This window comes from Hypomesus nipponensis, chromosome 10 (assembly GCF_054491055.1).
Source record: "Hypomesus nipponensis isolate SF chromosome 10, ASM5449105v1, whole genome shotgun sequence".
Taxonomy (NCBI): Eukaryota; Metazoa; Chordata; class Actinopteri; order Osmeriformes; family Osmeridae; genus Hypomesus; species Hypomesus nipponensis.
Window position 1 is genome coordinate 8,317,263 of NC_140370.1, and position 26,224 is coordinate 8,343,486.

Sequence of the window (26,224 nt, forward strand, 5' to 3'; positions counted from 1 at the left end):
GTATCGGTTCTGGGTCGCATTGGCCAGCATCTGGGTAGGCTGTTGTGGTCCCAACAGCCTACCCAGCCTGCAAAAGACCAACTTGCAACCTTACTAACAAAATATTTGGCTAAGAGTGTGTCTGCTCCAACACCTATATATGTAAATGATATAGAAGCATTTCATTAGGTTGATTTGCCTTCTATGCTCACTGCAAAGAATGTACAGAATAAAAGACCAGTGTTCATTACTTAAATCTGCACCGTGGCAACCACAGAGGCCTGAGTCCTACTATGTAAACTAGGATTTGTGCTGCTCATGGTATGGCCGGTTGGGTGTAAGGCGCTTGGTGCAGCTGATTTTAAATCTTCTTGGGCTGTGACAAATCTGGAAATCCACCAGAATGGACGTATTGTGCAACTGGTTTTAGCCCCGACTGTTTTTTTTCTGTCACACTTTTAATTAGTTCTCTGTTTCTCTTGCTCTGCATATCGGTAAGACACTTGATGCAGGCTGCCAAGAGATACAGAATTCCCCCACATGGATACTGAATCCTGGGTCGTCAAGGCAGATGGACTTCAGACATAACTGAAGCAGTTTCAGCAGTTGTTGCTGGAGGACCTGAATACTTGCAATAACTTCTACTGGAACCCTGTGATATCCCCGTGCTCCTGTTGAAGCACGTCCCTACAGCCTTCTCCCTGGACCTCGTCCTCAAGCTGTCAGCTGCCGTCTCGACGACCCACCACCAGTGAGTAAACAGCACGCTAGTTGTGGTTACGCACCTGTTGCCAGCTCCGTAGTGCCTGGGAATCTAGGCATTCTGTCTATGTGACAGTTGTGCCCCTATACCTCCCTTTCACTCCCTCTCTCATTCATTGTGCCCTGGTTTCAAGTCCAAAAAGTGGGCTTCTCTGCAAAGTGTGTGTTATTCAAGCGAATTGCTACTGATTGCTTTGTTGTGATATCGATGTGTCGACACCGTCTGCAGTGAGAAGCTCCATGTCAACAAAGTACTAACTTTAAGTGATGACAGCGGTGTTACATTGGTCGTTACTGCGTGCATGTCATGTTGTAGCTGCTCTTCGCCACTAGGTGGCAAGTATCCTCGTAAATCCCATCCATTTGTAACAGGGTACACACACTCACTGCGTGAGGGGGGAACCTAAAACCCTGTCCTGCCATATAAACCTGACTCTACTTCTCACCATCAGATGACTTGGAGAGCACATGTTGTTGTTTATCCTGACGAGTCAGTTACTCAAAATACAGGGAATGGTTCATTAGAGGCCTGTCGGTCTGTCTCTCTGTCTGCCTGTCTGCCTGTCTGCCTGTCTGTCTGTCTGTCTGTCTGTCTGTCTGCCTGTCTGCCTGTCTGCCTGTCTGCCTGTCTGCCTGTCTGTCTGTCTACCTGTCTGCCTGTCTGTCTGCCTGTCTGTCTGTCTGTCTGTCTGTCTGTCTGTCTGTCTGTCTGCCTGTCTGCCTGTCTGTCTGTCTGTCTGTCTGTCTGTCTGTCTGTCTGTCTGCCTGCCTGCCTGCCTGCCTGCCTGCCTGCCTGCATGCCTGCCTGTCTGCCTGTCTGCCTGTCTGCCTGTCTGCCTGTCTGTTGGTTGAGTCTGTCTCTGCTGCCATATCTGATGTCCTGCTCTGACTCCTATACACAGATGCATGCAGACAAGCATGTAAACACAAAAACATGCTCATTCAATCGTCACAGCAGGTATGCATGTCTGCATTGCACAAACACACATATCAGTGAGTGAGCGTTTACATATTTTGTAAATATGGCAAGATATGCTATATTGAAATATACAACCGTTTTGGAAGGCTGCGTCAAGCCTGATAAACCAACATTTGTAAAACCAAGGTTTCAAGTCAAAATGTCCACTCATGCCATTTTAATAGAGAAAATATTTATTTTGGCAGGGGCTTTTCATAAACATTTATCCAGCACATTGGAACGTGTGTAATCAAAGCCCTTGTAAAACACCCACACCCAGATCCTGTCATGTGCATCTCACATATCTACTGCGGTCTGCAGCCATAACAAACCAACAACAAGTTTGTCAACAATTTTATAAAGATCCGAGTGGGAGTAACATGTAGTTGGTAGTTTGGTTGCAAAACATCCAGACCTGCAAGAAAAATACAACCTACTCAAATATTTATGAAGACCACAAAATATTAAATAGTTAAAATTACTCCAACTCCAAAAATAGTTTGGATGAAAAGTCTCTGTACCACCATGTCCTCTTCACCTCTTAGGGGCTTGAGGCACCCGGTTCTTGTTTGGTGGCACAAGGGACCTTGCATTGACTGGTTCCACGAATGCAGCATTGGATTGTTGTCCTAACAGCTGATTAGATCCCCCCTCGCTTCCTTTCCCCCTCTCTCTTTCCCTCTCCTTTCTCTCTCCCTCTCTTTCTCTCTGCCTCTCTTTCTCTCCATCTCTATCCCTCTCCCTCTCCCTCTCCGTCTCTCTCTCCCTCTCCGTCTCTCTCTCTCTCTCTCTCTCTCTCTCTCTCTCTCTCTCTCTCTCTCTCTCTCTCTCTCTCTCTCTGTCTCTCTTTCCCTGGCTATTTATGGCAGATTCCCCTCTATCAAGGCTGCTCTCCTCAGCCCATACATGGTTGCTGCTGGATGAGGTTACCCCCGACACTTTTGGCCCAGTTGCGGCAACACGCACACACGCCTCTTACTGTCAGTGTGAGCTGTCAGGACCTGAGGGGCCCAACAATGTTAGCCAGAATGGACTTTTGGAGGTCCCAGGAGGTGCGACAGGTTTATGACAAGTCAGACTCTTTTTAGACCAAGTCCCTGGAACTCAACTTTTGGAATAGCTCGACTGAGCCACCTGGAGTGTTTTTTGTTTTTGTTTCTTTTTTTTTTGTTGGGTTGTTTTACTTTTTTATTCCTGCTACCTCCTCCTCTCCTCTCCCTCGCTCCCTCCCTCCCTCCCTCCCACCCTCCTCTCCTCTCCCTAACCCCTGTCCCTTTCCTTACCCCTCTTCTCGTTCTTTCTCTCCCTTTCATTCCTCGACTGATTTATTTGGCTCTGTGCTAGCAGAGCATGAGGGAAAGCACCCGTTTATATCCGTCAGCTCCTGAAGCTGAGTCTTTGTCTCGGGGTTCAAGCTGGATTCTCCTCTGGGAAGGTGTTGGTTTCTCAAACGCACACCTGCATCTGCCGTTCCAGGACCAGTCAAATATCTTGTTTTCCAGTTTTGAAAGCCTCACCAGCTTTCCAGTTTCTCAGGATGGATGGACTTCTGCATAGTACTGTTGGACTCAAATAGCTTTTGACCGTAGTTGGAACCAACGAAAAAATAAGTAAGTCCACAACCTTAACCCCCACCCCCCCTTGTGTCTTTCTCTGTTGACAGTCTGACTGTGCGTTAGTCATTCATTGGTAGAGTGCATGATCATCAGATCATTTGGATGAACACCTGCCATACACAGTTGTATGAGTTGAATCCCATGGCCCACACTGATACCATTGGAGTGGTATATTTCAAGTTGTGCATATACACGTGAGGAGCCATGATAAAAAGGTTGTATAAAATAATACGATGTTCGAAATGTCTCATAGTAGCATTACCATCCCAGGCTCTTCTGTGATGACAAGGGTTCTAACCTTTCAGACTCATTCTGAATAAATACAGAGCTAAAACCTCAACCAGCTCACATGCTTCGAGTCAGGGGTCAGGCTTACATGTCTGTGGACTTCAGATCATTCATGTGTGGCAAGTGCTTTTTTCATTTCCATTTTTACATCTATCCCACTGACACCTCTATATGTGCAGAGCATTCTCCTAAACGTACAACCACAGTACCAAATCAAACAGAACACACAGAAACTGTAAGTGAATCACTGGGGCACACTGGAAACCTGCAGGAAATGTAGGCCTCAGTGTCACCACTGTAAGTGAAGTGGTTAAAGGTGAGGAGATTAGATTCCCCTCTACCTTGGACTCCTTCAAGTAAGATGCTTGGGGTTTATGAAATGCTAAAATGGGGTTGGAGTTGTGGAGTTCTTAGCAAAGCCCAGGTTTCAGTACCACGTTTGAGTGGCGTGTTGTTCTGTAGTAGCCTGTTGGTTGAGAGAAGTAGAACGCCGGTGTCATGTCCACTCAGCTTGGTTAGGATGGTGAGTGTGAGGGGCTGTGCCAGGCTGCGTTTTACAGCTGTTTGGTGTTCCACATCTGCCACCCATGCAATAACATGCAATAAACACACTGCATGACATGACCACTCTCTGTGCACATGATAAGGCACATGCTTCGTCACAAACACACACAGGCATATCTGTGGGTTGCTAAAGGTATCAGCTCATACATACTGAAACATGAAGTCCAGACAGTTCCTCCTCCGCAGACTCTCCAAGTGTGTGTCAGACAGTGTGTCAGACAGTGACAACGTCTTTCTTTGACATTTGTGAGACGTAGGACATTTTTATGAATTAAACCATACCAAGTGTGCTCAAAACGTCACCCGAATCACTATCAGGCCACAAGCAACTGGACACACAATGCACAAGCTCTCGTCAGCGGTGTCGTGGCTTGTGAAGCCATATTAGGAAGAATATGTTGGTGAGAAAGTTAACACCTTGTCCTTCTCTTTGTAATGGGGGTCACTGATGTTTTTCTCTTGTATTACCGTAATTTGTGTACTGCCTGGTCTAGTTTACTCTAACTCCCAGAAGCCCTCTGTACCTCGCCTCTCATGTGTGCGTGTGCTTGTGTGTGTGTTCGTAGTCCACCCTGACTTTCCCCCCATTACCAGCCGCTTACAGCTCTGATCTCATCCATGCCCGCTAATTAGCCCATGTCCTGCACTCAGCACTCTCTCTGATATCTGTAGCACACACACACACACTCCGCCAACACCATCAGCACCGGGGCCACCAAGCGTGTCTGAGAGGCGAGCTTTCACCAGTCTCCTAGCAGCTTCCCAGGGTTTGTCAAGAGCCCTTGGGGACTGCTGTTCTCGCTTGGTCAAGCTGTACATGACAGGACACCACATTATCACACACTGCTTCAATTAGTGGAATGGCGTGCAATCTTAATTAGCCACGATCTTCAGACCATGACAGACTGTGTGGATGTGGAGGGCAGGGATACCAAGAGGAGCTCATAGAGCTCTGTCAGTCTGCTTCTTCTGTCTGCCAGCCTGCCTGTCTGTGTGTCTGTCCTGATGTTGCCTCAGCGAGGCCTGATTGACACGGCGAGGCCGGATTTCGCTGCCCACACTAGCTCGTCAGTCCATCTGCAGCGCCAGCCTAACCCTTCTTCACTCATCAATACCCATATAAGAGCACGGCACAAGCAGACCTGCACGCCGACAGGCTGTATGCTTTAGTCTGCGCTTGACGTAAGCCAGAGGAGGCGCTGGGACCTGGCTCTGGAACTGTGTTTGTGGAGGCCAGAGTAAACATCTCCAGGGAGGAGGACTCCGGAGGAGGATGGACCGTGACAGGCCCAGGCCAACCTAACCCGGGACTCGCGTGTGTTGCCTGTGTAGGTGCAGCATGCGCTTCTGGACGGGTCTGTGTGCAAGCCGGAAAGTGCTCACGTGTGTGCGTGAGTGCGCACTTGTGCAAGATAACCCAAACAGAGGTCAGAACCGGAGCGAGGTCGAAGCAGGTCGTCCACTGTCTCCTAATAAAGGCAGGACTGGGAGGGGTTGCTGTCTTCCAGCCTTCTGGACCTTCTGCTACTGAGTGCAGTGAAGGAGGGGCCAGGTGCAGGTGGCACTCTCAACACAATCTCATTTCAAAGAACAGTTCATGGAAATGAAGCAAGTGCAAACTAGATCCTCTTTCCATTTTTCATTCATTTGTTGTTTCAGCCTGTGACAACAGAGTGTATTCCCAGACAAGGGGCTGCCCCATATTCTCTGACGAGTCATATGGAGCTGAGTAAGTGCCTGTCCACACTGCACTGTAGCTGAGGGAATAAGCTGTGCCCTATATCAACAACATGACACCTTTGTAGCCCACGTTTACTGTGTGATACATCATGTTTACTGTAGATGAACTGTCTTCATACCTCTCCGTATCCCACTTCAGTGTCTTATCTAGACCTTTCGAGGCCATTGACATTGAAACTCGGTGCAAGTGATCAACAGGCATACAGAGCCCAGAGCACATGGTCCATCACCAGTGCAGTGTGTGGGTCTGCATGACGTGGCAGTGGGATCGCTTTGACATCAGCTTGATGTAGTGACGTCTAGCTTTCTGAAAGAAAAGTTGGATTGGAGGAACCTAAGTTGTGTTTCCCTGAGACCGGAGGTTGACGTTATGATACTGCAATCGAGATGTTGGGGTCGCCTGTGATTCACACGTACAAAGACCCATCTGAAGAGGCCCAGTTGTAGATGAAGGACAACACTTCAACTTTCACATCTTGCAGCTGGTTCCCAAGGCTTAACCCTTGACTGGTTGGACAAATGAATTCAGCTTTTTACTTTGACATGATTTGGTCTTATTATTCTGGTCAGTCTTCGGTATGTCAGTCTGTATTCTATACCTGTCTCACTGCAGACAGTTAGCAGATGCACATACACCCATGCTGGAATAGGCAAGCAGTACTGTTAACCAAGCTCAGGGTCTTCACACACACACTTGGTGCTGAGTATTCTCCTTGTGTTTTCCTTTGGGGGCCAACTGGTCTTGTGAGGTGAAAAAATAAGACACAGGGGTTACATTTGGGTGATTGATTTTTAAGAATAACTTCACCAACTGCTTGGCCTGCAAAGACTGCAAAGTTTTGAAATTGTACATTGATGGGGGGGTGTCTGTCAGTGTTGGGGCTCAGAGAGAAACAAAGCAAGTGGTTGTGTGAAAGATCAATAAATGAGAAAGATAGATGAACAGATAGTAATAGATATGTATATCTCGATACATGTAGATAGATAAGTAGATATACAGATAGATGGATAGATATATATATATAGAAAGATACATAGATGCTGTAGATAGATAGATGTGTGGAATAGTAATTGGGGAGAGAATAAGAGTAAAGAGAGAGAGAGAGAGAGAGCGTGAAAGAGAGAGAGAGAGAGTGAAAGAGAGAGAGAGAGAGTGAAAGAGAGAGAGAGAGAGAGAGAGAAAGAGAGAGAGAGAGAAAGAGAGAAAGAGAGAAAGAGAGAAAGAGAGAAAGAGAGAAAGAAAGAAAGAAAGAGAGTGAGAGAGCAGCACTCGCGTCAGAAGCCAGGACCCTGGTAAACACTAGCTGTCTGTCTGGCTGGGGCTCCTATCCCTCAGGCAGCCACTCAGCTAACACGTTGCCTTATTAGGAATGTCTGCAGGGAGTAGAGGCGGACTAGGGTAGGGCCAAGAGTGCCGAGTGTGTGTGTGTGAGCTTGAGTGTTGATTGAGAGATGTAGTTATGTGAAGTAAATACTGTCAATACAAATCACAGAGAAGAAAGGGGACAGTATACAATACTGTCTTCTGCCTCTGCACTAGGTACTGTACATCTTTGTTTAGTTTATTGTTATAAAGATGGGTCAGGGTTTAGGGTTAGGGTTGTGTGTTAGGTACTGTACTTGTGTACTTATGTGTTATCTGAGCAATTGTTTCCTGTTGTCAGTGTGTCACAGTGTAAAGCCTCCCTCAGCACTGCTGCTATCGCATCAGTTCTCAGTCAACTTAACAATATCTTTCTCAGTTGGCCACTAACACTGGGGTTTAGGCCGACCGCCAACCCTCACTGACACTGAACAAGAGATGTTCAGCATGGTGTTGCAGATAATGGATGCCTGTGTGTATGTGTGTGTGTGTGTCAGTGTCAAAAGTAAGCCAACAACGCAACTGCTTTGACAACAGTGGATAAAGCAGATTACCAGATTGAGTGGATAGACACCGAAACAATTGCCTCATCATAAAGTCTGCATATTGTACAAGGTAGACAAGCTAATAGACTCTAGGCTAACAACAGCATGGTGTACTGTGTGTGTGTGTGCGTGTCAGCAGGGCACTCAGAAAGCACACTGCATGTCTGCTTAACCTATTAACCCTTATTCAAGTTATGTGTGGCAGTTGCATTCCTATACCATAAGCAGCTGAAGGACCCTCTGTTTGCACATTATAACATTACTGGGTCATGTGTTAAAAACGTAGATACTGTATGCTGGACAATATGCGTGGTGAGTGAGCATGGCATCGAAACCTTTCTTTGTTTTGAGTACTCACATACAAGGCTTGAAGGCCTTCTCCTTTTTCTACTACTGAAGACAGATAGACGTGGTGGTAGTGGACAGTGGACGTTACAGTTCAGAGAGCCCGTTTAATCTACTTTGTTCACACTTAGACACACACACACACACATTGTACAAGTCATATTTCTCCTCCAGTAGAGGAGATGCACCCTGTCTGTGCTACACTATATTGTGCACTAAGTGGAGTGTGTGTGTTTTGGTGTGAGAAAGTGTTCTCATGTGTACTGTGTGTATGTGTTTGTGGGTGGTGGGGTGGGGTGGGGTGGGGTGGTGAGGGCAGGTTACGATCTGACTTCCTGGATGCACAGACAGACCTGAGGCCCCTCCCTCCTCCACCCCTCTGCCTGCTGCCACACTCCTCCTCCAATCCCCATCCGACGTTTTTATCATTGGGGCTAATTTCTGCCTGTAATCTGATTAGGAGCGCTGAGCTGCTTTAGCACCCCGCAGGCTCTCTCTCTTTCTCTCTCTCCGTCTCTCTCTCTCTCTCTCTCTCTCTTTGTCTCTCTCTCATTTTCTCTGTCTCTCATTCTGTCTTGTTCTCTCTCTCTTTCATTCAGACATTGTCTCTCTCTCCCAGCTGAGCTCCCTGCTGACCACACGCTAGGAGTCTCCTCAGGACTGCTTCTTTCTGCGTGCTCTGGGAATCTTCTCCTGCTGTGTGTGTGTGTGTTGCTGGCAGTCAGACCCGAGTGTCCGACTTTGTGTGTGTGTGTGTGTGTGGGGGGGGGGGGACTCCACCTCTTCCACTGCTGCCCCCCTGCTTTAGCTCATCTTGCTGGGCCTGGTCTGCTAACGTCTGTCTGTCGGCTCACCACAAACATGTACCGGAACCCATGGATCACTAACTACCTGAGCCATGTCCAATACTGTGCGCAAGGTAAGGACAGACGGGGCCAGTGGGAGAAGGGGCTCGGTGACTAGCCCGGTGTGTGTGTGTGTGTGTGTGTGTGAGGTGGGGTGTGGGGGTAGTTGGAGGGATAGGGGGCTAAAAGGCTAAAGACTAGGGCAAGGGCAGCCGAATAGGCAAATCTCTTCTTTACATGGTCACCTCTGTCATGGCCCTTCGGTTGAGGGCATGAGTCTGCACATACGTGCAAATACCATGCACTGATTGTGGAGGGAGAGATCATTATTGATTTACCTTCCTGAACAAATCATTCTTTCTCTCACTCTCTTTTTCCACTTTGTGTGTTTCCAATATGTGGGCGAGGGGCTGTTTAGCAGAGTCTATTTTCCACCTTGTCCTTCCCTCTGTGTATTTATAGAAAATCCCTCTCTTTACCCTGTGCAGTTTTGACAGTCAGCATCCTAAGCTGCTCTCTGACACGTCCTTCCCCCACCTCCATCCATAGACATCCCCAACCAACCTGGCAACCCGGACGCTCCTAGGATAGAACTGCTAGGTGGATTTACCAACAGGACCGACTCTTACCTCTTTGAAAACAGCGTCCGCACGCATCCACGCACGCACCGACATGCACACAAGCGCACAAACACACACAACGTACAGTCACAGCTACACACATCCTAGCCCTAATCCATTCCCCACACCCTCTCTCCTGTATCATCCCAACCCAGTCATCGTGCTCCATCTTTAAGGGCCAAAATAACCTGGAGGCCCCTGTAGGCTGGAGTCTGAGGAGTCAGTAACACGATCAGGCTCTATCCTAGGGTACAACTTTACAACACTCTCCAGCTGTAGGTCTAAAAGCTTTACCATGGTGTTAGTTACCCAGAACACGGACTCTGTTGGACTGCTCAAAACACCCAAGTTGACCCACTCTTTACGTACTGATAGTTTGCACAACTTAAGTGTCCATGAATTACTGTTACTACGCATGAATACTTGCAGTAACAACATTGTTACATTTTTACATAGGACCGCTATGTAAATGCTTTGGCCACTACTTATGTAGTGACTAACTACACCAGTTTTTGTACTTCAAATGTTGCTATCACTGGTATTGCTATATTATTTACATTGCAATAAGGGAACATTTTATTGTTGGTTTACCTTTGGATGTGTGACAAGTGACAGTTTTACTCAGATCTTCTTGACCAAGTCTTGTTCCTAATATTTTCCATGATATTGTCATTTTTATTCAACTGTATGCAGTGTAGATACCTTAAAGTGTGAAGAAATATAAACAAATTAGTTGTACATTTCATTTGTGTATGTAGTACTCTGTTCATTTTCTGTGGTTTCTGTGTAGGCTTTGGAACTGAGCCTCCAACCAAGCTCTACACATCAGCTTCTCTCCCGACAGAAACCTTGAGGTAACTAATGCCATCATGTTTGTGTATGTGTATGTGTGTGTCTGTCTGTGATAGACACACAGTAGCCTATTGTATTTGCCACATCATCAAGAAGGGGATATATAAGGATAAAGGTACAATATCTGAGACAGGCTTAAGTCATCTTGCCTGGTAAGCGTTATCCTAAATACTTAGAGTTGCTTTTTAATGAATCTTATTTTGGTTGTTATTTGGCGTCATTTGTCCCGTTGAAAAACGATCCCCAGTTTTAATGTGTGATATGAAAGGAATAACACGTATCAAAGCAGCTGCTAGGAAACAGTATCCAGTGGAGCTGGACACAATGTGACCATTTCTAAGATTGAAGTATGCAGGCCACAGGACAGTTCTATTTCACAGCAGTGGGGTTAACTGCAGGCTGGGTCAGGACAGGCCTGCTTAACTTGGTCCAGTGGGAGACATTGATTCCTGCTAAATCCAGTGAGGCATGGTGATCCTCAAATGATCTTGAGCACCATACAGCATGCTGTTAACCTGCATTGGAAAGAAATGATGTGCATTATGCATGAATGTAACAGTGACGTAATGTGCAGAAACTGACATTCAGCTTTATCTTGCTGATGCTGCTTTGTTATGGTAAGAAAATGTCAATGTAAATGTAACCTTAATGTACAGGGTTGAATTGTTGATTGAAAATGTCACAAATTCCAAACTGTCTTCATGAAGTGTATTCCATTTCAGCTTCCAGAGTGACTTTTCATTGGGGGAAAAGACCGGCTTGGTCAAAAGTGCCACAGATATCGATGCCAATCTACTGGCAGTGCTACCCAAGGGTGAGGTCTCCCATAACTGGTATTGAAAATGATTGTAAAAATGTATTCATTTGTTAATGTCAGACTGTTTAAAAATGTATGTATTTCATGCCTCCAGTTTCAGAGTTGAAGAAGCAGTTTGAGAGAGTTGTCCAAAGTGATTTTGAAATGAACAGGTAAACTGTGTGTCCTTTAAAACCAACATGTGAGGGTGTACATTTTATGCATGGGAGTCGTTAGACCCTTTTTACTGGGACACGTGCCCCAGTATAAATCTGCTGTGCCCCAGTAAAATGTAGAAAGGAAAGGAAAAGTTTGAGTTTTAACAATTTACTTTATTAGTCAGTGCATTCATTTAGTTTAGAAACCCAAACTGATGCACGCAGAATTCCATGTCAGCGCGTTCTTCGCTCACAGAAGTCCAGGTGACTCGGCACACAGAATTGAGGGAGGCTGAGAAACCACGACAGAACTACAGATAGTTTCTAAATGAGAGGCCTACCGATCATCTTATTTTGACTGAAACATAAAAACATTGTGACGTGAAGCTCAAAATAACAGTATTTGCGCTCAGATGAATGCGAAAAAAAATTGCGCGCTCGCATTAACTATTGATGTCCCTGCCAAAGCTGAAATCAAACTTGCATTGTATACTGTTGTATCATGGGTTAAGCAAGGGAAGTTTCTATAGCCTAGTAGTGCATTGTGCGCAGCAAGCTTGAAAGAAAAAAGGGATGTGAATAGGGGCCTATGCCCCAGTAGAGTTTAAGTCTAACAACGCCTCTGATTTAGTTTCACATATCATTTTCAAACGGGATGATTGCTGCCCCATTCCCTCTCATTACTTAATTTTCTAAAATAGCAAATGATAAAATCTCACTGTGCAGAAAAAAAAACTAATTTTGGGCTGTTGTAGACAATTAGAAAAAACCCTATCTGAAAGACCAAATCTCAGTGATCCTTTGACCTTTCACCCCTGCTCTGAGCAGAAAGGATAGAATAGCCCGCCGCCTGGAGGGCATGGAGAGTGACGCGCCCCCTGCCTTGATGCCCAGCCTCATCCCAGGCCTGGTGGCCAACCGTATGCTGGAGGAAGACTCCCCACGCTACACCCGCGCTTCGGACCCTCGTGAGCCATGTGTCATGGGTAAGCATAGCACTGCATGGTACAGTAGGCATCACACACACTGTACACTGGCATGGGGCTAGTATGCTCACAGTAGAACTACAGCACGTGATAGTATACTATAGTGTGCACTGGTGATTCAGTAATGTGGAATCTATTCAGGAATAGTGATCTATACTGTGTTTCACTCCATATACGAGCAGGCCTACAGGACAATGTACAGCTTGCTGGACCCTCGTAAACTAGTGATTAAGTAGTGTATCAGTGTTACTTAAGGAGTTTGTGAGCTTGCTTGACCAGTCTAGCCTCTGCTGGTCATGCATGAAACATATTGTATTGTATTTAAAGCAACATATTATATGTCAGCAACAATGGTTTGGAACTTGATGTGACTTTATGTTTCCCGTGGCCTCGCGCAGTGAGACGTTACAGCAGAGAAGAAATGGACCCCGCCCAGATGCAGGTGTCATCTCCAGACAGGTCCTCCAGGGGCAGGGGCCGACCAGAGCTGCCCTCCACCCCCACCGCCTCCGCCTCCTCCACCACGGGCCCCAGCGACCCCGCCAGCCTCAGCTCCAAGGCCGAACGCATCGCCCGCTACAAGGCCGAACGCCGTCGCCAGCTCTCCGAGCGCTACGGCATCCTGCTGGACCAGGAAGTGGACTTGGATTACACGCCACGTCACTCGCGCTCCCGCCGGGAGTCGGACTCGTCGGACAGGCAGGCCCCGGCTGCAGAGCGGCGGGCCGAGCGGCAGGATGCAGAGGAGGTGGGGCGGGAAGGGCGGAGGGCGCCCTACAGCTCCGGGGTGGGGCGGGTCTACATGCAAGCGCACCCCGAGCCCGGCTCCGCCCAGGCCCCTGGCCCGGCCCAAGCCCCGCCCCCCACCCGAGAGAGGGCCAGTACGTTCTCAGAACGGGAGAGGATGTTGAACGTGGAGAACTACCGCAGGGGGGGCTCCGAGCGAGGGGGCGGGCCCAGAACCAGGCCTCAGGAGCAGGCTGCACACCACCACCCACAGCCCCCCCAGCAGCAGGCTGGGCCCCAGGAGTCCAGCCCTCCCTCCTCCAGGGCCTCGTCCATCAGGGACTACAGCGTGGCGGCAGTCCCCAGCTCGCCCAGGACAGCCCGCCGGGCCTCACTGCCCTCCACGCGCTACGGCATCTCTCCAGGGGACCTGTTCATCGAGCAGCAAGCCCAGAACATCCTCAGCAGACAGGGGTGAGTGGAGCTCATGTTCTGGTTGTTGCGTGACAGCTGCTTTGGAGCGGAGTCTGTTGGTGTTGGGACCAAACGACCCAATAAAACATGCTCCATTGCAAGAACCAAGTGAAACCTGCTATTTTGAAATGATCAAAGCCTAGTGTCCAGTGCCCCCTGGTTAACACATCCACCATCTATAAATACAGAGGTTTTAGGTAACACTTCCATCAACATTGCATTTGCTCCGGTCACACAGTTCCAACCTACATACACAGACTCTTCAGACTGTTAACAGGGTGACATATAGCACAGAGCTGTAAAGCCTGGATCTGTCTCTCCTTCTGGCCCACAGATGCCCATGGGTTCTGCTTTCAGTAACAGTACGCTGGGGACGCTTCTCTCTAGATTCCGGGTCGGGTCTCAGTCACGCTAGAACCAGTCTGGTTTCGCCTAGAGAGAGAAGCTTCTGGAGATCTCATTAGGGGTCTAAGGGAGATGGGGCTGGGGGGTGGGGGTGGGGATGGCGGTGGGGGTGGGGATGGGTGCTGAGAACGTGGCTGTGTGGTTTCTCATCTCCTCTGAGCATGCAAGGGCGCCGAGTCTAGATAATCGTTTAGGTTTGCAGACATCGTACAAATGAGTCCAGTGAATATTGATGACTTCCGTGTGATACATATTTGATTTCTATGAGGTTTCTACAGCAACAGTACAATAATCAAAAGTTAATTGGTGGGAGAACAAAAATCAAGCTACTAAAACATCAAACGATATTACTTAGCTGTTATTTATGAGACACAACTCATAATCAGAGTCAGAGTAACTCAAACGTTGTCATTTCCACCATATTGTCCTGTAGCCTGGTGGCCTTGTCCAAAAGCGACTGGTCTCTCCAGGCAGACTCAGAAGGTGACACCCAGTCTGTCATCAGCTGGCCCTCCAGGTACGGTCACAATTGGCTGGATGTAGTGGATGTGGGTGTGTCCAACTTGTAGACAACTCCCTAACCGAAGATGTAACCCCTCCCCCCAACAGACACCTCATCATTATTCAGTAATATCTCCCATTTCCAGGTCCCTTTGTGGACCGAGTGAGTAACACTTCCTGTTGCTAATTCTGTCATCCCCGATTAACAGGTGTTTTGCGTTCCTAAAATCCTCAGAGTGAGATTTGATTTGCAGTTGTTTCCCTGACATGCTTGCCCTCCCACCCTCCTAATGTTGCAGTCAGAGTTCCGGGTGCTTCATCCTGGATGAGTGACCCTGGATGAGAGATGTTGACATCTTTGGTCGTGCATTGAGGTTATGGATGATGTCAACTATTTATAGGTCTACCTGAAAGTGAGAGGGATTGTATCCACATACAGTGCTGTATGTGCTTGTGTGCGGAAGTGTACACTTGTGTGTGTGTGTGTGTGTGTCTGACCCGGAGTGTGTTAAGGAGAGGAGGTGTCTCAGTGAGAACATTTGTCAAGTCCATGCCCTGACCCCAGGAAGGCCATGTCCCCTGACTCAGCACTTGTCAGCCAAGTCTCATACAGTATCTATCTTAGCTATCTCGCCTCCACACGCTGCCTTCTGCATACAACCCATCCAATCACCTGCTCTAACCTAACATCGAATGAATGAATGATCTGCACATTTTTCATGGCTGTACCCAAAATGCATCTGAAGAAATGACTTAAGGGGCCGAGTGTGTTCTTGTCACAGAAACAAAACTCTCTTTAGTGTCATATCTATCCTATATCTTCACAACTGAGCAACGCTGAGAACTCCCACATCAGGGCTATTAGATCTTACCATTGCCTCCCTGGAGTGAAAAAGGTTAGGACTTGGCCGGGTATATTTTTGGACTGAAGCTTGTCCCAAATAGGCTGCATAGCTGGTCAGCCGAGAGGGTTGAGAGAGTGGGTAGGCCCGTAGCCAGACCGTGTGAGTGCTGTGGACAGGTGAATCAGCCACAGCCTACCTAGCCCAAACCTGCAAAGCTTGTCAAACATGATTGTTTCATTAGCGCACCTCGTTATCTGGGTCACTTTTTATAGAATGGTTTGATGCATGGCTCCTTATTTACTCTTGACTTTACTTAGGCGATGTACAGTAGCTGGCCCAACAGGTGTGGATCTCCCTCCTACTGTGAGTGCAGAACCCATGTGCACTTAGCATTGAGGAACAATGAAAATGCATGGTCTCAGGTAGCGTGTGAGCTATTTAAACCATTCATGCCATGTCATGTTGAATGAATCAACAGTCAGTCAATTAGGATAGGCTTAGTGAATCACAATGAGATTACAGGGGTGGAAAGGTCCATGATTAGAACTAGATTTAGATTGATTTCGTGGCACGCAGACAACACACAGTTGGACTGCTCTTAAACTGCTTTAGGGTTCATCTGAAACATGGAGGGCGCTACTCGACCTATACTGTATATTGGCCCCAGTGTCTTTTTGCATGCTGTATTGCTTTGAATCCCTCTGAAGACTCTGAGTCACGTTGATCCAAGCTGGTCCTCCTCAGTCTAAGAGCTCTCGAATCTCTTCTTCCCTTTCTAAGAATCAGAGTACGAGAGAGAATGTCGAGAGACGAGAGCACCCCCAGAGCCCCCGAGCGTGGGCCTGACCCCTCCCCCACCAGCAGGCATCGTCCTCAGGTCAACTCACCTCACTACATGCCCCAGCGCGCCGACCCCCCGGCTTACCCAAGAACTGCCCCCAACTCCCAGCAGCCCAACCCGCCCCCTCGCCAGCCAAGCTACGGGCACAGCCACGTGGCGTACCCTGCCACAGCCCCCCACCCCGGTCTCCCCGCAGAGCCCCAAGCCTACCTCGCCATGCCCGCTCCGACGACATCCAAGCTGGGGAGCGTTCCGCCTGAGGTGCAGCCACGGAGGAGGGTCAGCGGGGAGCTGACCCAGGCCCCCCAGAGGGAGGGCCGCCAGGCGCTGAGGGAGGAGGTCCACACGGTGGGCCTGCTGAAGAGCAGGAAGGCCGTGCTCCCGTCCGAGATCCGCCGACGCGAGAAGAGCGTGGACGACCCGCAGAGGGGGCGTCAGGAGGACACGGAGTGGGAGAGCTGCGGAGGAGGTGGTGGGGGGAAGGAGGCGGAGGAGGGGGAGGAGCAGGGAGGAGAACCCACCGCCCCCAGGAGGAACGGGAGAGGTCGCGGGACCGGGGGGTGGAACGGGGAAGAGAAGTCAGCGAAAGGGGGCGAGGTCGAGAGAGCGAGAGAGAGAGCCGAGAAAGGAGCACAGAGAGGGAACGAGAGAGCAGGGAAAGGGAGACCAGGGATGCGGAGAGGGAAACAACGATCAGAGAGCGGGAGAGAGAGAGCCGAGAGAAGGAGAGAGAGCGGGAGAGCAGGGAGAGGGAGAGAGAGCGGGAGAGCAGGGAGAGGGAGAGAGAGCGTGAAAGAGAGAGCCGAGAAAGGGAAAGAGAGCAACGCTGGTCAGGCCAGGACATCCAGAAAGATGAGATGGCCAGGTCCATGGGTCCCCTCCAAGCATCACAACCCCCCCAGCACCAGTACCACCAACCCAGACACCACCAAGGCTCAGAGGCTCCGCATCAGTACCTTCAGCAGCCGCAAAGACGCCATCAACCACAGCAGTACCAGCAAAGGCCCCAAGAGCACCAGCCAGACACCCAGGCGCCCCAACCACCTCCACCCCAAGAGGCTCACCTCTTCCGCGGACAACAAAGGAGCGACACGGCCGTCTACCTCCAGAGCGGCGTGCCCTTGCCCCAGGCCAGACACGGGAGCGCGGAGGTAGCCTCTGGAGCTCCAAAACTCAAGATCCGCACCCGCTCCATGTCGGACATCGGCGTGAGCCAGCGGTCCTCCATGTACCGGTCCATGGAGCGGCAGGCCAGCAGGGACACGGCCATGGCCGGTCTCCATGCCAGGGATGGAGGGCTGGCCAACGGGGAGGTGGGGGGCTTGGACACCAGGGTCTCCGTGGCTCAGCTGAGGCACTCGTACCTGGAGAACGCCAACAGGAAGCCAGAGCCGTAGGTGGACGGGCATGGCTATCATTTTTGCCTACCGCCAGATACTCTACCTTCTAACCTTGCCGTCCGCCTGTTTTGATTCTAATACTAAAGAATGTAATATTACGGCTTAATAAGTTTGTTTGGCGCAATCGGTAATGCAGTAATATTGGTGTTTTAATGCGAAGATGGTGGCGTTAATCTGATTTGGTGGGCATGTTGGAATTGTATTGCTTTTTAGTCACAAGCTATGGGCAATGTTGCCTTTCTGCAGATAAACTTGAATGGTTTGTGGCTGCATGTGGTAGGTGACATTGTGTGGCTCCACAAATGGATTGCAGTGGAAAACACACTGATTGCAGTGGAAGTCACTTTGGCCTTCCGTTCAGTGTTGGGATGTGCTTGTTTGGCGTGATTTTGAATGTGTGAGCCACCAACCTTTCTAACACCAACCCTGCCGCACAAGACGTAACCCGCTAAAATGGAAAGCGAAAGGCCGTATGAGGTCATCTCAAGCTGTCCCTCTCTGTGTTGTGTTGTTTTGGCGCTCCTCCTCCGATACGCGACCCTTCAAAGGGAGACTAAAGTAGAGGCGGTGGAAGTGGACCCAGCAGGGGGCGTGGAGCGGGACAAGGGGGCTCGGCGGCCGCGGCGCTACATCACCCCAGGGGACAACCGCAAGTCCTCCGAGAGGTTTAGGACCCAGCCCATCACCTCTGCAGAGCGGCTGGAGTCCGATAGGTACTGACGAGACCCGGGTTTTCAAAAAAGGAACAAAAGTTTTACTGAACATATTTGTATATCTCTTACGACTGGCTGGTTTTTAATATCACAATGGAGCGCTGTGCTGGTGGTTCATATTCTTTGCTGGTTTTTACGAGATCACGGTAATTTTACACATATTAAACAATGAAGTGTTCTTTTCAAATCCTTCCCAAATTATTATTTGTAGTGTGTTTTGATAAAGTATTTTGATGGATTTCTATTTTTGTTCTTCTCTCTCAGGCATCTGAGTCCAACAGAGCTAGTAAACCCTGAAGGCAAGTACCCTGCATCCCCACTACTAAACTAAAATAAAAACAAACTGTTCTTTATCTATCAATACAGGTTTCCTACAGAGAATGCTAAGAATACAGTATAACTCTGTTTGTATGAACATGCTATTGTTTTTGGTTGTTTCCCAATGGACAAAATTGAAGGATTAAAGGAATATGTTTGGTGAATCGTGATTATGTGTCTATAGAATCAATAATACAATACATGAATACAATACATGTATTCATGTATTTATTTAGCAGACACTTCTGTACAAAGCAGCATTTAAATTGAGAATATAATATGTGCAACAGACCGTCAAGGACTTGAAGGTGCTCTAACAGTTTTGCAACATCTAACAGTGGTTAGTGTCACAGATTAGCCAGGGCCATGCAACCACATTTGAGTTAAGCAGGAAAAATACACTTTTAGCCCTGACCTTGTGACCTCTAATATACAGTAGGACACGAGTGAGGAGTACAATTTGTAGTTTAGTTCTTCTCTGTCTTGAAATACCAATTTGTTTTTTGCATTGTATAAATACATTGTCATACCGCACAGTTATAGAACTTGAAGATAAAAGTTTTCTAGGCTCCAACCTGTATTCTCTATCCTTCTATGTTCCAGGGGACGAAGAAAAGCTGGATGAGAGGGCAAAGATGAGTGTGGCGGCCAAAAGGTCCCTCTTCAGGGTACAGAATCACACTACCTAATGTCACTTGTTCTGGCACTGAAATGCTGTCAGTGATCTATTTTTTAAAATATATCTCAGTGTGGTCCATATCACCTGTCTACCTCCTTCTAACTGACTGTGCGATCTTCTCTCTCAGGAGCTGGAGAGGACTACGGAAGGAGGCGTTCCCAAGCCTCGCTCGCGGAACGCCGCCGTGGAGAGGCGTCTAAGGAGAGCCCTGGATCGCGCGCACACGCAACCTATCACCAGCGAGGAAGTTGACATCGCCACCACGTACGTCCATTTCCCTCAAGGCTGTTTGATTTAAGACAGGGCTTAACTTCCGCATTCCTTTCAGTATCATGTAGCTCTAATATTCTCGGGCAGAAGTGATGTCACGAATGCCTCCCTTCTCAAGTCTGACAGTACCTCTTGACCCCATGGGCCCTTTGACACCTTTTTCTCTTTGACTCTGCTCTCTCTGTGACTCCCGTGGTGTGGCACATGTGATCTGTCCCCTGCACACTCAAGTGTCCCTGCTGTGTCCTCACAAGCTGTGACGGTCAGCTCCACAGCTGCCCTTGTCCCCAGTCCCACGATAGTCAGAACTACCATGACTAGCTCCAGGTACACACTGTGATACATGCATGCATGTGCTAGCATTTGACAGAAATATAGATTTGCGCTTACGTAACTACAGCTTGCATGCCACCTCTCCCTATTCTTTTACGAGAACTCTATTTCATATTTATCTTTAATTTGGAACTGACTCGTGATATTGCACAGAATTTTGAGTGTACTTGCAACTTGTTTGTTTCCTAGCTCTCTGATGCTGTATGTAGATACATGGAGACTTGTGCTCCACAGTGCCCTCTGTAGTTCGACTGACATTACCATGTTTTTTTTATGCTGCTGCTGCTGCTGCTTGCTTTACAGGATTAGCTGTGAGGCACTGTACCATCTACGGACATGTCATGAGTCTTTACTCAAAAGCTTTGCACTTTCTTACAGCTAAACATATAGGCAGGTCAAAGGTCAACCCAGTTAAGCTCTCTGATTGGTCATGTGTACTCTTAATTTGTTTACAGACGAGAAACTTGATGGCACAGTGGAGGCAGCTGAATGTGAAAACTATTATCTGCAACACTTGTACACACACATTCACTTACAACTTGGATGCAGTCCCTTGGAATGATAACACCAGTCATTTGCCATTAGTATAAATCTCACCTTAAATAGTCAATGTTAAAATTACTAGAACAAAGACTATTACAAGTACAGGGGTACCAACCTACTGAATTTGTGCTTGTACAGTAGACAGTCTAATTTAACTAATTTAGTGCATTTGCATAAGTGACATAATTGTCCAAAATGGTGAACTGAGTTGAACTTCAACTGTGATCCAGAACCGACCCAACATTTGTACACATAGTATATGACATTGTAAAAAAAAAGTTAATAATACAAACATTATGTGCTTTGCTTCATGCACGTTATAGAAGCTGTATATTCTTAGCATAAGATTATGGCCCAGCAAGCCTAGCAAAGCCCAGTTCCCTGATTTTACTCAAACTGTGTACTGTTTAAACGGCACACATCCCAACCGCTAATCTGTCCCCTGTGTGCTATTCCCCTCCCAGCCTGCAGGTGTCCTCGCATCCTGCCCCAGAGCAGCAGGAGCCAGAGAGGGTGCCCCAGCAGCAGGCAGGCCAGGAGCCTGCGCCTGGGGGAGAGCTGGCGGGTGGAGGAGGAGAGCAGGCTGGCCCAGACGAGCCTGACCTCTCCACCCTCAGCCTGGCAGAGAAGATGGCGCTGTTCAACCGTCTGGCCCAGTCCTCGGCCAAGCCTGCTGAAGGCGGGGACGGGGACGGAGCGGGGTCAGGGTCAGGGGTCAAGGGGGACACGCGTCAACGCAGGGCCAACGCCCGCTTTCAGACCCAGCCTATCACGCAAGGAGAGGTGGAAAAGGTAGGCGGCCACGCCCCGAATGATGAACCCATAAGGTCACACGGGTCACAGACTACACACCAATGCAATATTTTTTAGATTATTGCATCGCCACCAAAAAAATAGACTCTCAGTTTCAGTCCCCTTTCCTCACTTTGCTGCAAATGAACCACCATTTTATTCACAACGACCAGTTTCTGTCTCAGTTGATCAAGGGGTCAAAGAAGTTGCCTTCTCCAGTTTGTAAACACGGCATGTGCCCCACAACTCTACAGACTTTGTTTCCTATTCATGTCTATACTTTTAGACTGCAGCATCCCCCTTTTGTTGTCAGCTATTATTCCGAAAAACTGCATCAAACTAAAAAATCATATTAGCCTCAACCATTCCCCTTCCTGTGAGTTGTTGTAAATGTTGGTGTCCACACAGGATGTTGGTCCTGTGGATGCCTCTCCTGTGGCAAATGGGGCCTTAGAGCTCAGTCACACAGAACAAGTAAGCGCACCTGCAACATCTGCAGAGCTACTGATAGGTTGTTAGCTGCTGCACGGGCTCTGATTGGTTAATGGAGACTCATGCGCTTGTGGGCTTGTTTAAGGTTTGTTTAAGGCTTGTAATGTCTCTCTAGAAGCACTTCTACATGGCTGGATGCTGTTGATATGCTGATATTGGACTGTTGATTTGAAGATCCTCGGTTATTAAAACGGTCATTTCTGCAAATGATCCTGCAGAAATGCACCCTCTTATTATATCTTCGTTAATGCTGACCCTCAATGTAATCAGGTTTCATCAGCTTGCCATGGTTTCGACATAGTGCTTGCTGTAGTAGGTTTTTTGCAAACAACACTGGCACTTCATGGACAATGGCAATACTTGTGTACTGTAGACTGTAGGCAGTAGGGTGAATGCTGAGTGGTAGAAATGTAAACACTTGTAAAGTATTAGCTAAACTTTAGTAGTTTGACACAGGCTGTGGATAAGTCTTTGATTTCTTAAACTTGGACACCTGGCATCTTGTTTCCTCAGCTGACCCATTTTCACTTTTTTCCACATCCTTTCTTCCATTGATTCTTCCATCTCTTTACCTCTTCTATTCTATCATATTGCTATCTCTCCATCTTCTCCTTCCTTCCTTCCTTTTAATCCCTGCAGGTGCAGAATGGAGGCGTGGTCAAACTGGAGCCTCTGTCAGCATCATTGGTCCGCTCCGTAGCGGCTGTCACCTCCCAGGCATCTGTCTCCACAGTAACTGGGACAGCTGTGTCCAGTCACAGTAACCTCCACCAGGAGAAATCCACTACTGTTCCTTACAGTCCCGCGCAGCAACCAGCATCAACCAGCTCCAACCAGGAGAAGGGGGTGAGGTACTTTGCCATGACCCAGGGCGGAGACTCCTCTGCCCCTGAGCTGGAGCTGGTTTCCCCCCCTCCCCTATCAGAGCAGCAGCATCAGGCCCCTCCCGCCCACTCCAGGCTGCAGGCAGAGCAGCGGGAGGAGGAGGGGCTGGAGGAGGGAGACAGGCTGTGGGGAGGCGCCAGAGAGGAGATTCGCAGCGGCAAGGCAAAGCTGCACTCCCCCGAAAGGGACAGGGAGAGCAGACAGCTGCACCAGCCCCCACCCGCCCCCCAGCCTCTCCCCCAAGCCCAGCTGAGGGCCCCAGACAGTGGCCAGCGGGAGACGGAAATCCCCCCTCCTCTGGAAGACAAGGGAGGGGCGAGGCGGTGGACTGGAGGAGCGGCAGAGAGCTCGACAGAGACGAGGAGGGAGACCGAGAGAAAGATTGCATTCAGGAGAGGAGGGCTCAGCGTGGAGGAGGGGGCTACCTGAGAGACAGACCGGGAGAGGATACTGCAGACCGGGAAAGAAGCAGCAGGAGCCGGGAGCTGGTCTCAGGTATATGAGAGGGATGGAGAGTGACATAGAGAGAGAGAGAGTGAAAGTGAGAGAGAGAGAAAGAGAGAGAACAAGAGAGATAGGAAAGATTAGACAAGAGAGAGGGAGAAAGAGAAAGACCATAAGGCAAGGAGTAGAGACACAGAGGGAGAGATGCAGACAGAGAGAAGAAATAAGAGAGAGACAGAAAGAAAATAAGAGAGAGAGTGTAAAGATGTGTTCAAAGGGAAATCTTATTGTCTCATGAAGCATGTGTTTTGGCACGCTTTTGACTGTCTGCACATTAGGGTTAATGCCCGGTCTGGGTTTATCACAGAGGGAGACAGACTGACAGAAAGAAAGAGAGTGAAAGACAGAGTGAGTGAGAGAGAGAGAGAGAGAGGGGGAGAGAGAGAGAGAGAGAGAGAGAGAGAGAGAGAGAGAGAGAGAGACGGCTTCCGCTGAATCTAATTAGCATGTTTTTCCATGCATTTACCCCCTGGGCTCTCTTTGTCTGCTGAGGGGGAGCCCTCTCCCTGACACGCTGTCTGCGAGCAACAACAAATCAACATTTTACAACCGTGTGTGTGCGTGGGAGGGTGTGTGTGTTCGATAAAAATGTCAAAGAGGAGCTATGGGATTCAAACACAATGTGCCGTGATCGTACAGCAGCAGATTACGGGCTTGACCGGCAACATGCCGGGTGAAAGTGTTAACGACAACACAGTGTGTCTGGGGGGGGGGGGGGGGGGTCGTTCTCCTGTGCGTGTTGGAACTCGGTACAACAGGGATGAAGGAAACATTCAGGAGAGGGACAGGAGAACAATTGGCCGTGCGTGAACGGGCGAGGTAGAGGGCAGGGAGGACACAATGGGAGGCTTGTCTGCAGCTCCGGGCTTTTATTTACTGGTGCAGGAAGAGGGAGAGAGCCCACGGTACGCCGTGGGAGCGTGGATGTGCCGACCATTAAAGCCTTGAGTCGTGTGAAACATCTGGATAAAGTGTGTGCCTGTGTGCGTGTGTGTTTCTCAGTGCAATATGGGCATTCATTTATAGCACACATGGAACTTGAAATGTATTTGTGTGTGTGTGTGTGTGTGTGTTTGCGTGTGTGCGTGTCTGTGTGTGTGTGCCAATGTCTCTTCAGATCCTCCAGATCATCCTGGTACTCTGAGGGCTACGACAGCGACCGTGTCGTCCAGAAGTGTGTCACACGCCTCCAGCACCCAGCAACAGCAGCATCAGCAGCAGCCTCAGTCGTTCAGCCAGCCCCCTCAGACCCTGCCCAAGCCTCTCCCTCCTCCGCAACCCTCCCAGCCCCTCACACCACCCCAGCCCAGGCCTCAGACCCAGCCTCCGCCCCAGACCCAGCCAAAACCCCAGTCCCAACCATTCACCCAGTCTTATCCTCAAACTCAACCAAAATCCCAAACCTTCATCCAGCCTCTGCCCAAGCCGTACTCCCATACTGCCCCTCAAAGCCAGCCCAAACCTTCAAACCACCCTCCAGCTCCCCCACAGACCCTGCCCAAGCCCCAGTCCTTTCCCCAGTCCCTGGTTAAGTCCCAGTCCTTGCCCTTGGAACACAGTGAAGACTTTGCCAGACCAAGATTCCACACTGATTTGCTGTCGCCTACTGACTCTGGGGACGAATTATCAGATAGCATGTCGGCCAAACAGATGTCTATCAAAGAGAGGTCAGTCTGCAGAAGCTTAGAACTATCGAAAATAGCTGTATGGTGTGGTATTTGATAAAGGATGACAGTCTTAGACCCTTCCAAAATTTCCTCAACATTTTCATCTGAAACAAATTCATCTCACAATACAGTCTTTCTAAGGCATAAACAAAAGTTGCATGAGATGTTTTCATGTTGATTTGTTGAGTTTGATGTCTGGCTTCTTCTGTAAGTGGTTATACTGATGTTTTATCATGGCTTATGAGGAATCATGTGTGCATTGTATAAGGCCTGGTGACTGAGACTCCTTTCGCGTGTCCTTGTGGAATATAGGTCTTGTTTCACCCACTTACCTTTATTTAGGTGAAGGGGAGTTATTTCAAGACATGGTGCATTTTCCCTCAGCCCTACGACGAGGTGGAAGGAGAGCAGCTGTCTCCAGAAATCCTGAGAGATTTTGGAGGTTTAAAAGATGTTGCTCTCATTTCGGCTGTTAGCTTTAATGCCGGACATGTTTTTTCCCCACCATGCTTGAATTTACATGAATCCAGCCTATAAATCCAGTTTATACCACTTTCATAATAATTAATTATAGTTTATAATACTTTACTTGGTCCTGCACGTTGTTCTATTCCTCCATCAAAAGTCTGCGCTATTACCCTCGTAATTTGTATTACGTTATATGACTTGTGTGTAGAACTAAGAATGTGTGTGTCCGTTGTATCAGACTGGCTTTGCTGAAGAAGAGTGGCGAGGAGGACTGGAGGAACAGGATCAATAAGAAGCAGGAGGTGGTGCAGGAGGCAGGGGCCGAGCAGCACACCCAGGTCTGGGAAGTGGAGCAGTCCTACAAGAAGAAGGTGAGCCTCACCCACACCGTGCACCTCCAGGACTGCTAGCTGGATGCGCTAACATGCTTGCAATGGTCCAAAGACAGAGACTGTGCTGCTCTGTATTATGAGCACCGTCCAACTTCAAACCCTCATCCTCAACCCATGATTAGTGCTGTTGAGCTCCAATGCCTAACAGTAGGGTGGCATGCTTCAACTGAACATGACATATGACTTGTGACATCACCACCAATTACCCAACCAAGAACTGCATGTCTGATAAGGGGCCTCTAACAAATCGTGACGGACCAAACCAACCTAGATAGTATATATACTTAAGATGAATAGATAGTCACATATCATATTAAAAATACATAAGAATGTATAATTTGTTACATACTTTGTAACTTTATTTTACAAATTCTATCTATTTCATTTATTTTATTACAATTGAAATAATACACTGACTAAAGTGTCCAGAAAGTCATCTTGTGATCTCTGGCCTTGTTGGGGTTTGGTATTCAGCCCTCTTGCTAAGTGCTCTTTCAGTCTTGTCCCCCCCCAGATCCATGCAAACATAGGTTGCAGCAGCATATGGGCCGGTCTCCCA

At 48.5% G+C, this 26,224-nt stretch overlaps 1 protein-coding gene and 1 long non-coding RNA gene across 2 annotated transcripts in view; one reads left to right on the forward strand and one right to left on the reverse strand.

Moving 5' to 3' along the window:
- Positions 1-26,224, forward strand: part of LOC146271497 (supervillin-like) — a 42,284-nt gene that overhangs the window by 3,299 nt on the left and 12,761 nt on the right. The window contains 19 exon segments of the mRNA XM_084707577.1: positions 660-730; positions 10,416-10,479; positions 11,200-11,291; positions 11,389-11,446; positions 12,260-12,417; positions 12,816-13,617; positions 16,149-16,935; positions 16,938-17,602; positions 18,158-18,322; positions 18,587-18,621; positions 19,244-19,308; positions 19,447-19,583; positions 19,821-19,916; positions 20,930-21,257; positions 21,666-21,731; positions 22,389-22,874; positions 22,877-23,129; positions 24,256-24,805; positions 25,512-25,644. Coding sequence (XP_084563703.1) covers positions 660-730; positions 10,416-10,479; positions 11,200-11,291; positions 11,389-11,446; positions 12,260-12,417; positions 12,816-13,617; positions 16,149-16,935; positions 16,938-17,602; positions 18,158-18,322; positions 18,587-18,621; positions 19,244-19,308; positions 19,447-19,583; positions 19,821-19,916; positions 20,930-21,257; positions 21,666-21,731; positions 22,389-22,874; positions 22,877-23,129; positions 24,256-24,805; positions 25,512-25,644 — 5,011 coding nt within the window.
- On the reverse strand, positions 1,876-2,508 carry LOC146271498 (uncharacterized). Its single transcript, XR_014767201.1, has 2 exons — positions 2,221-2,508; positions 1,876-2,114 (listed from the first exon to the last, which is right to left on the reverse strand). It is a non-coding gene; the product is annotated as an uncharacterized LOC146271498 (long non-coding RNA).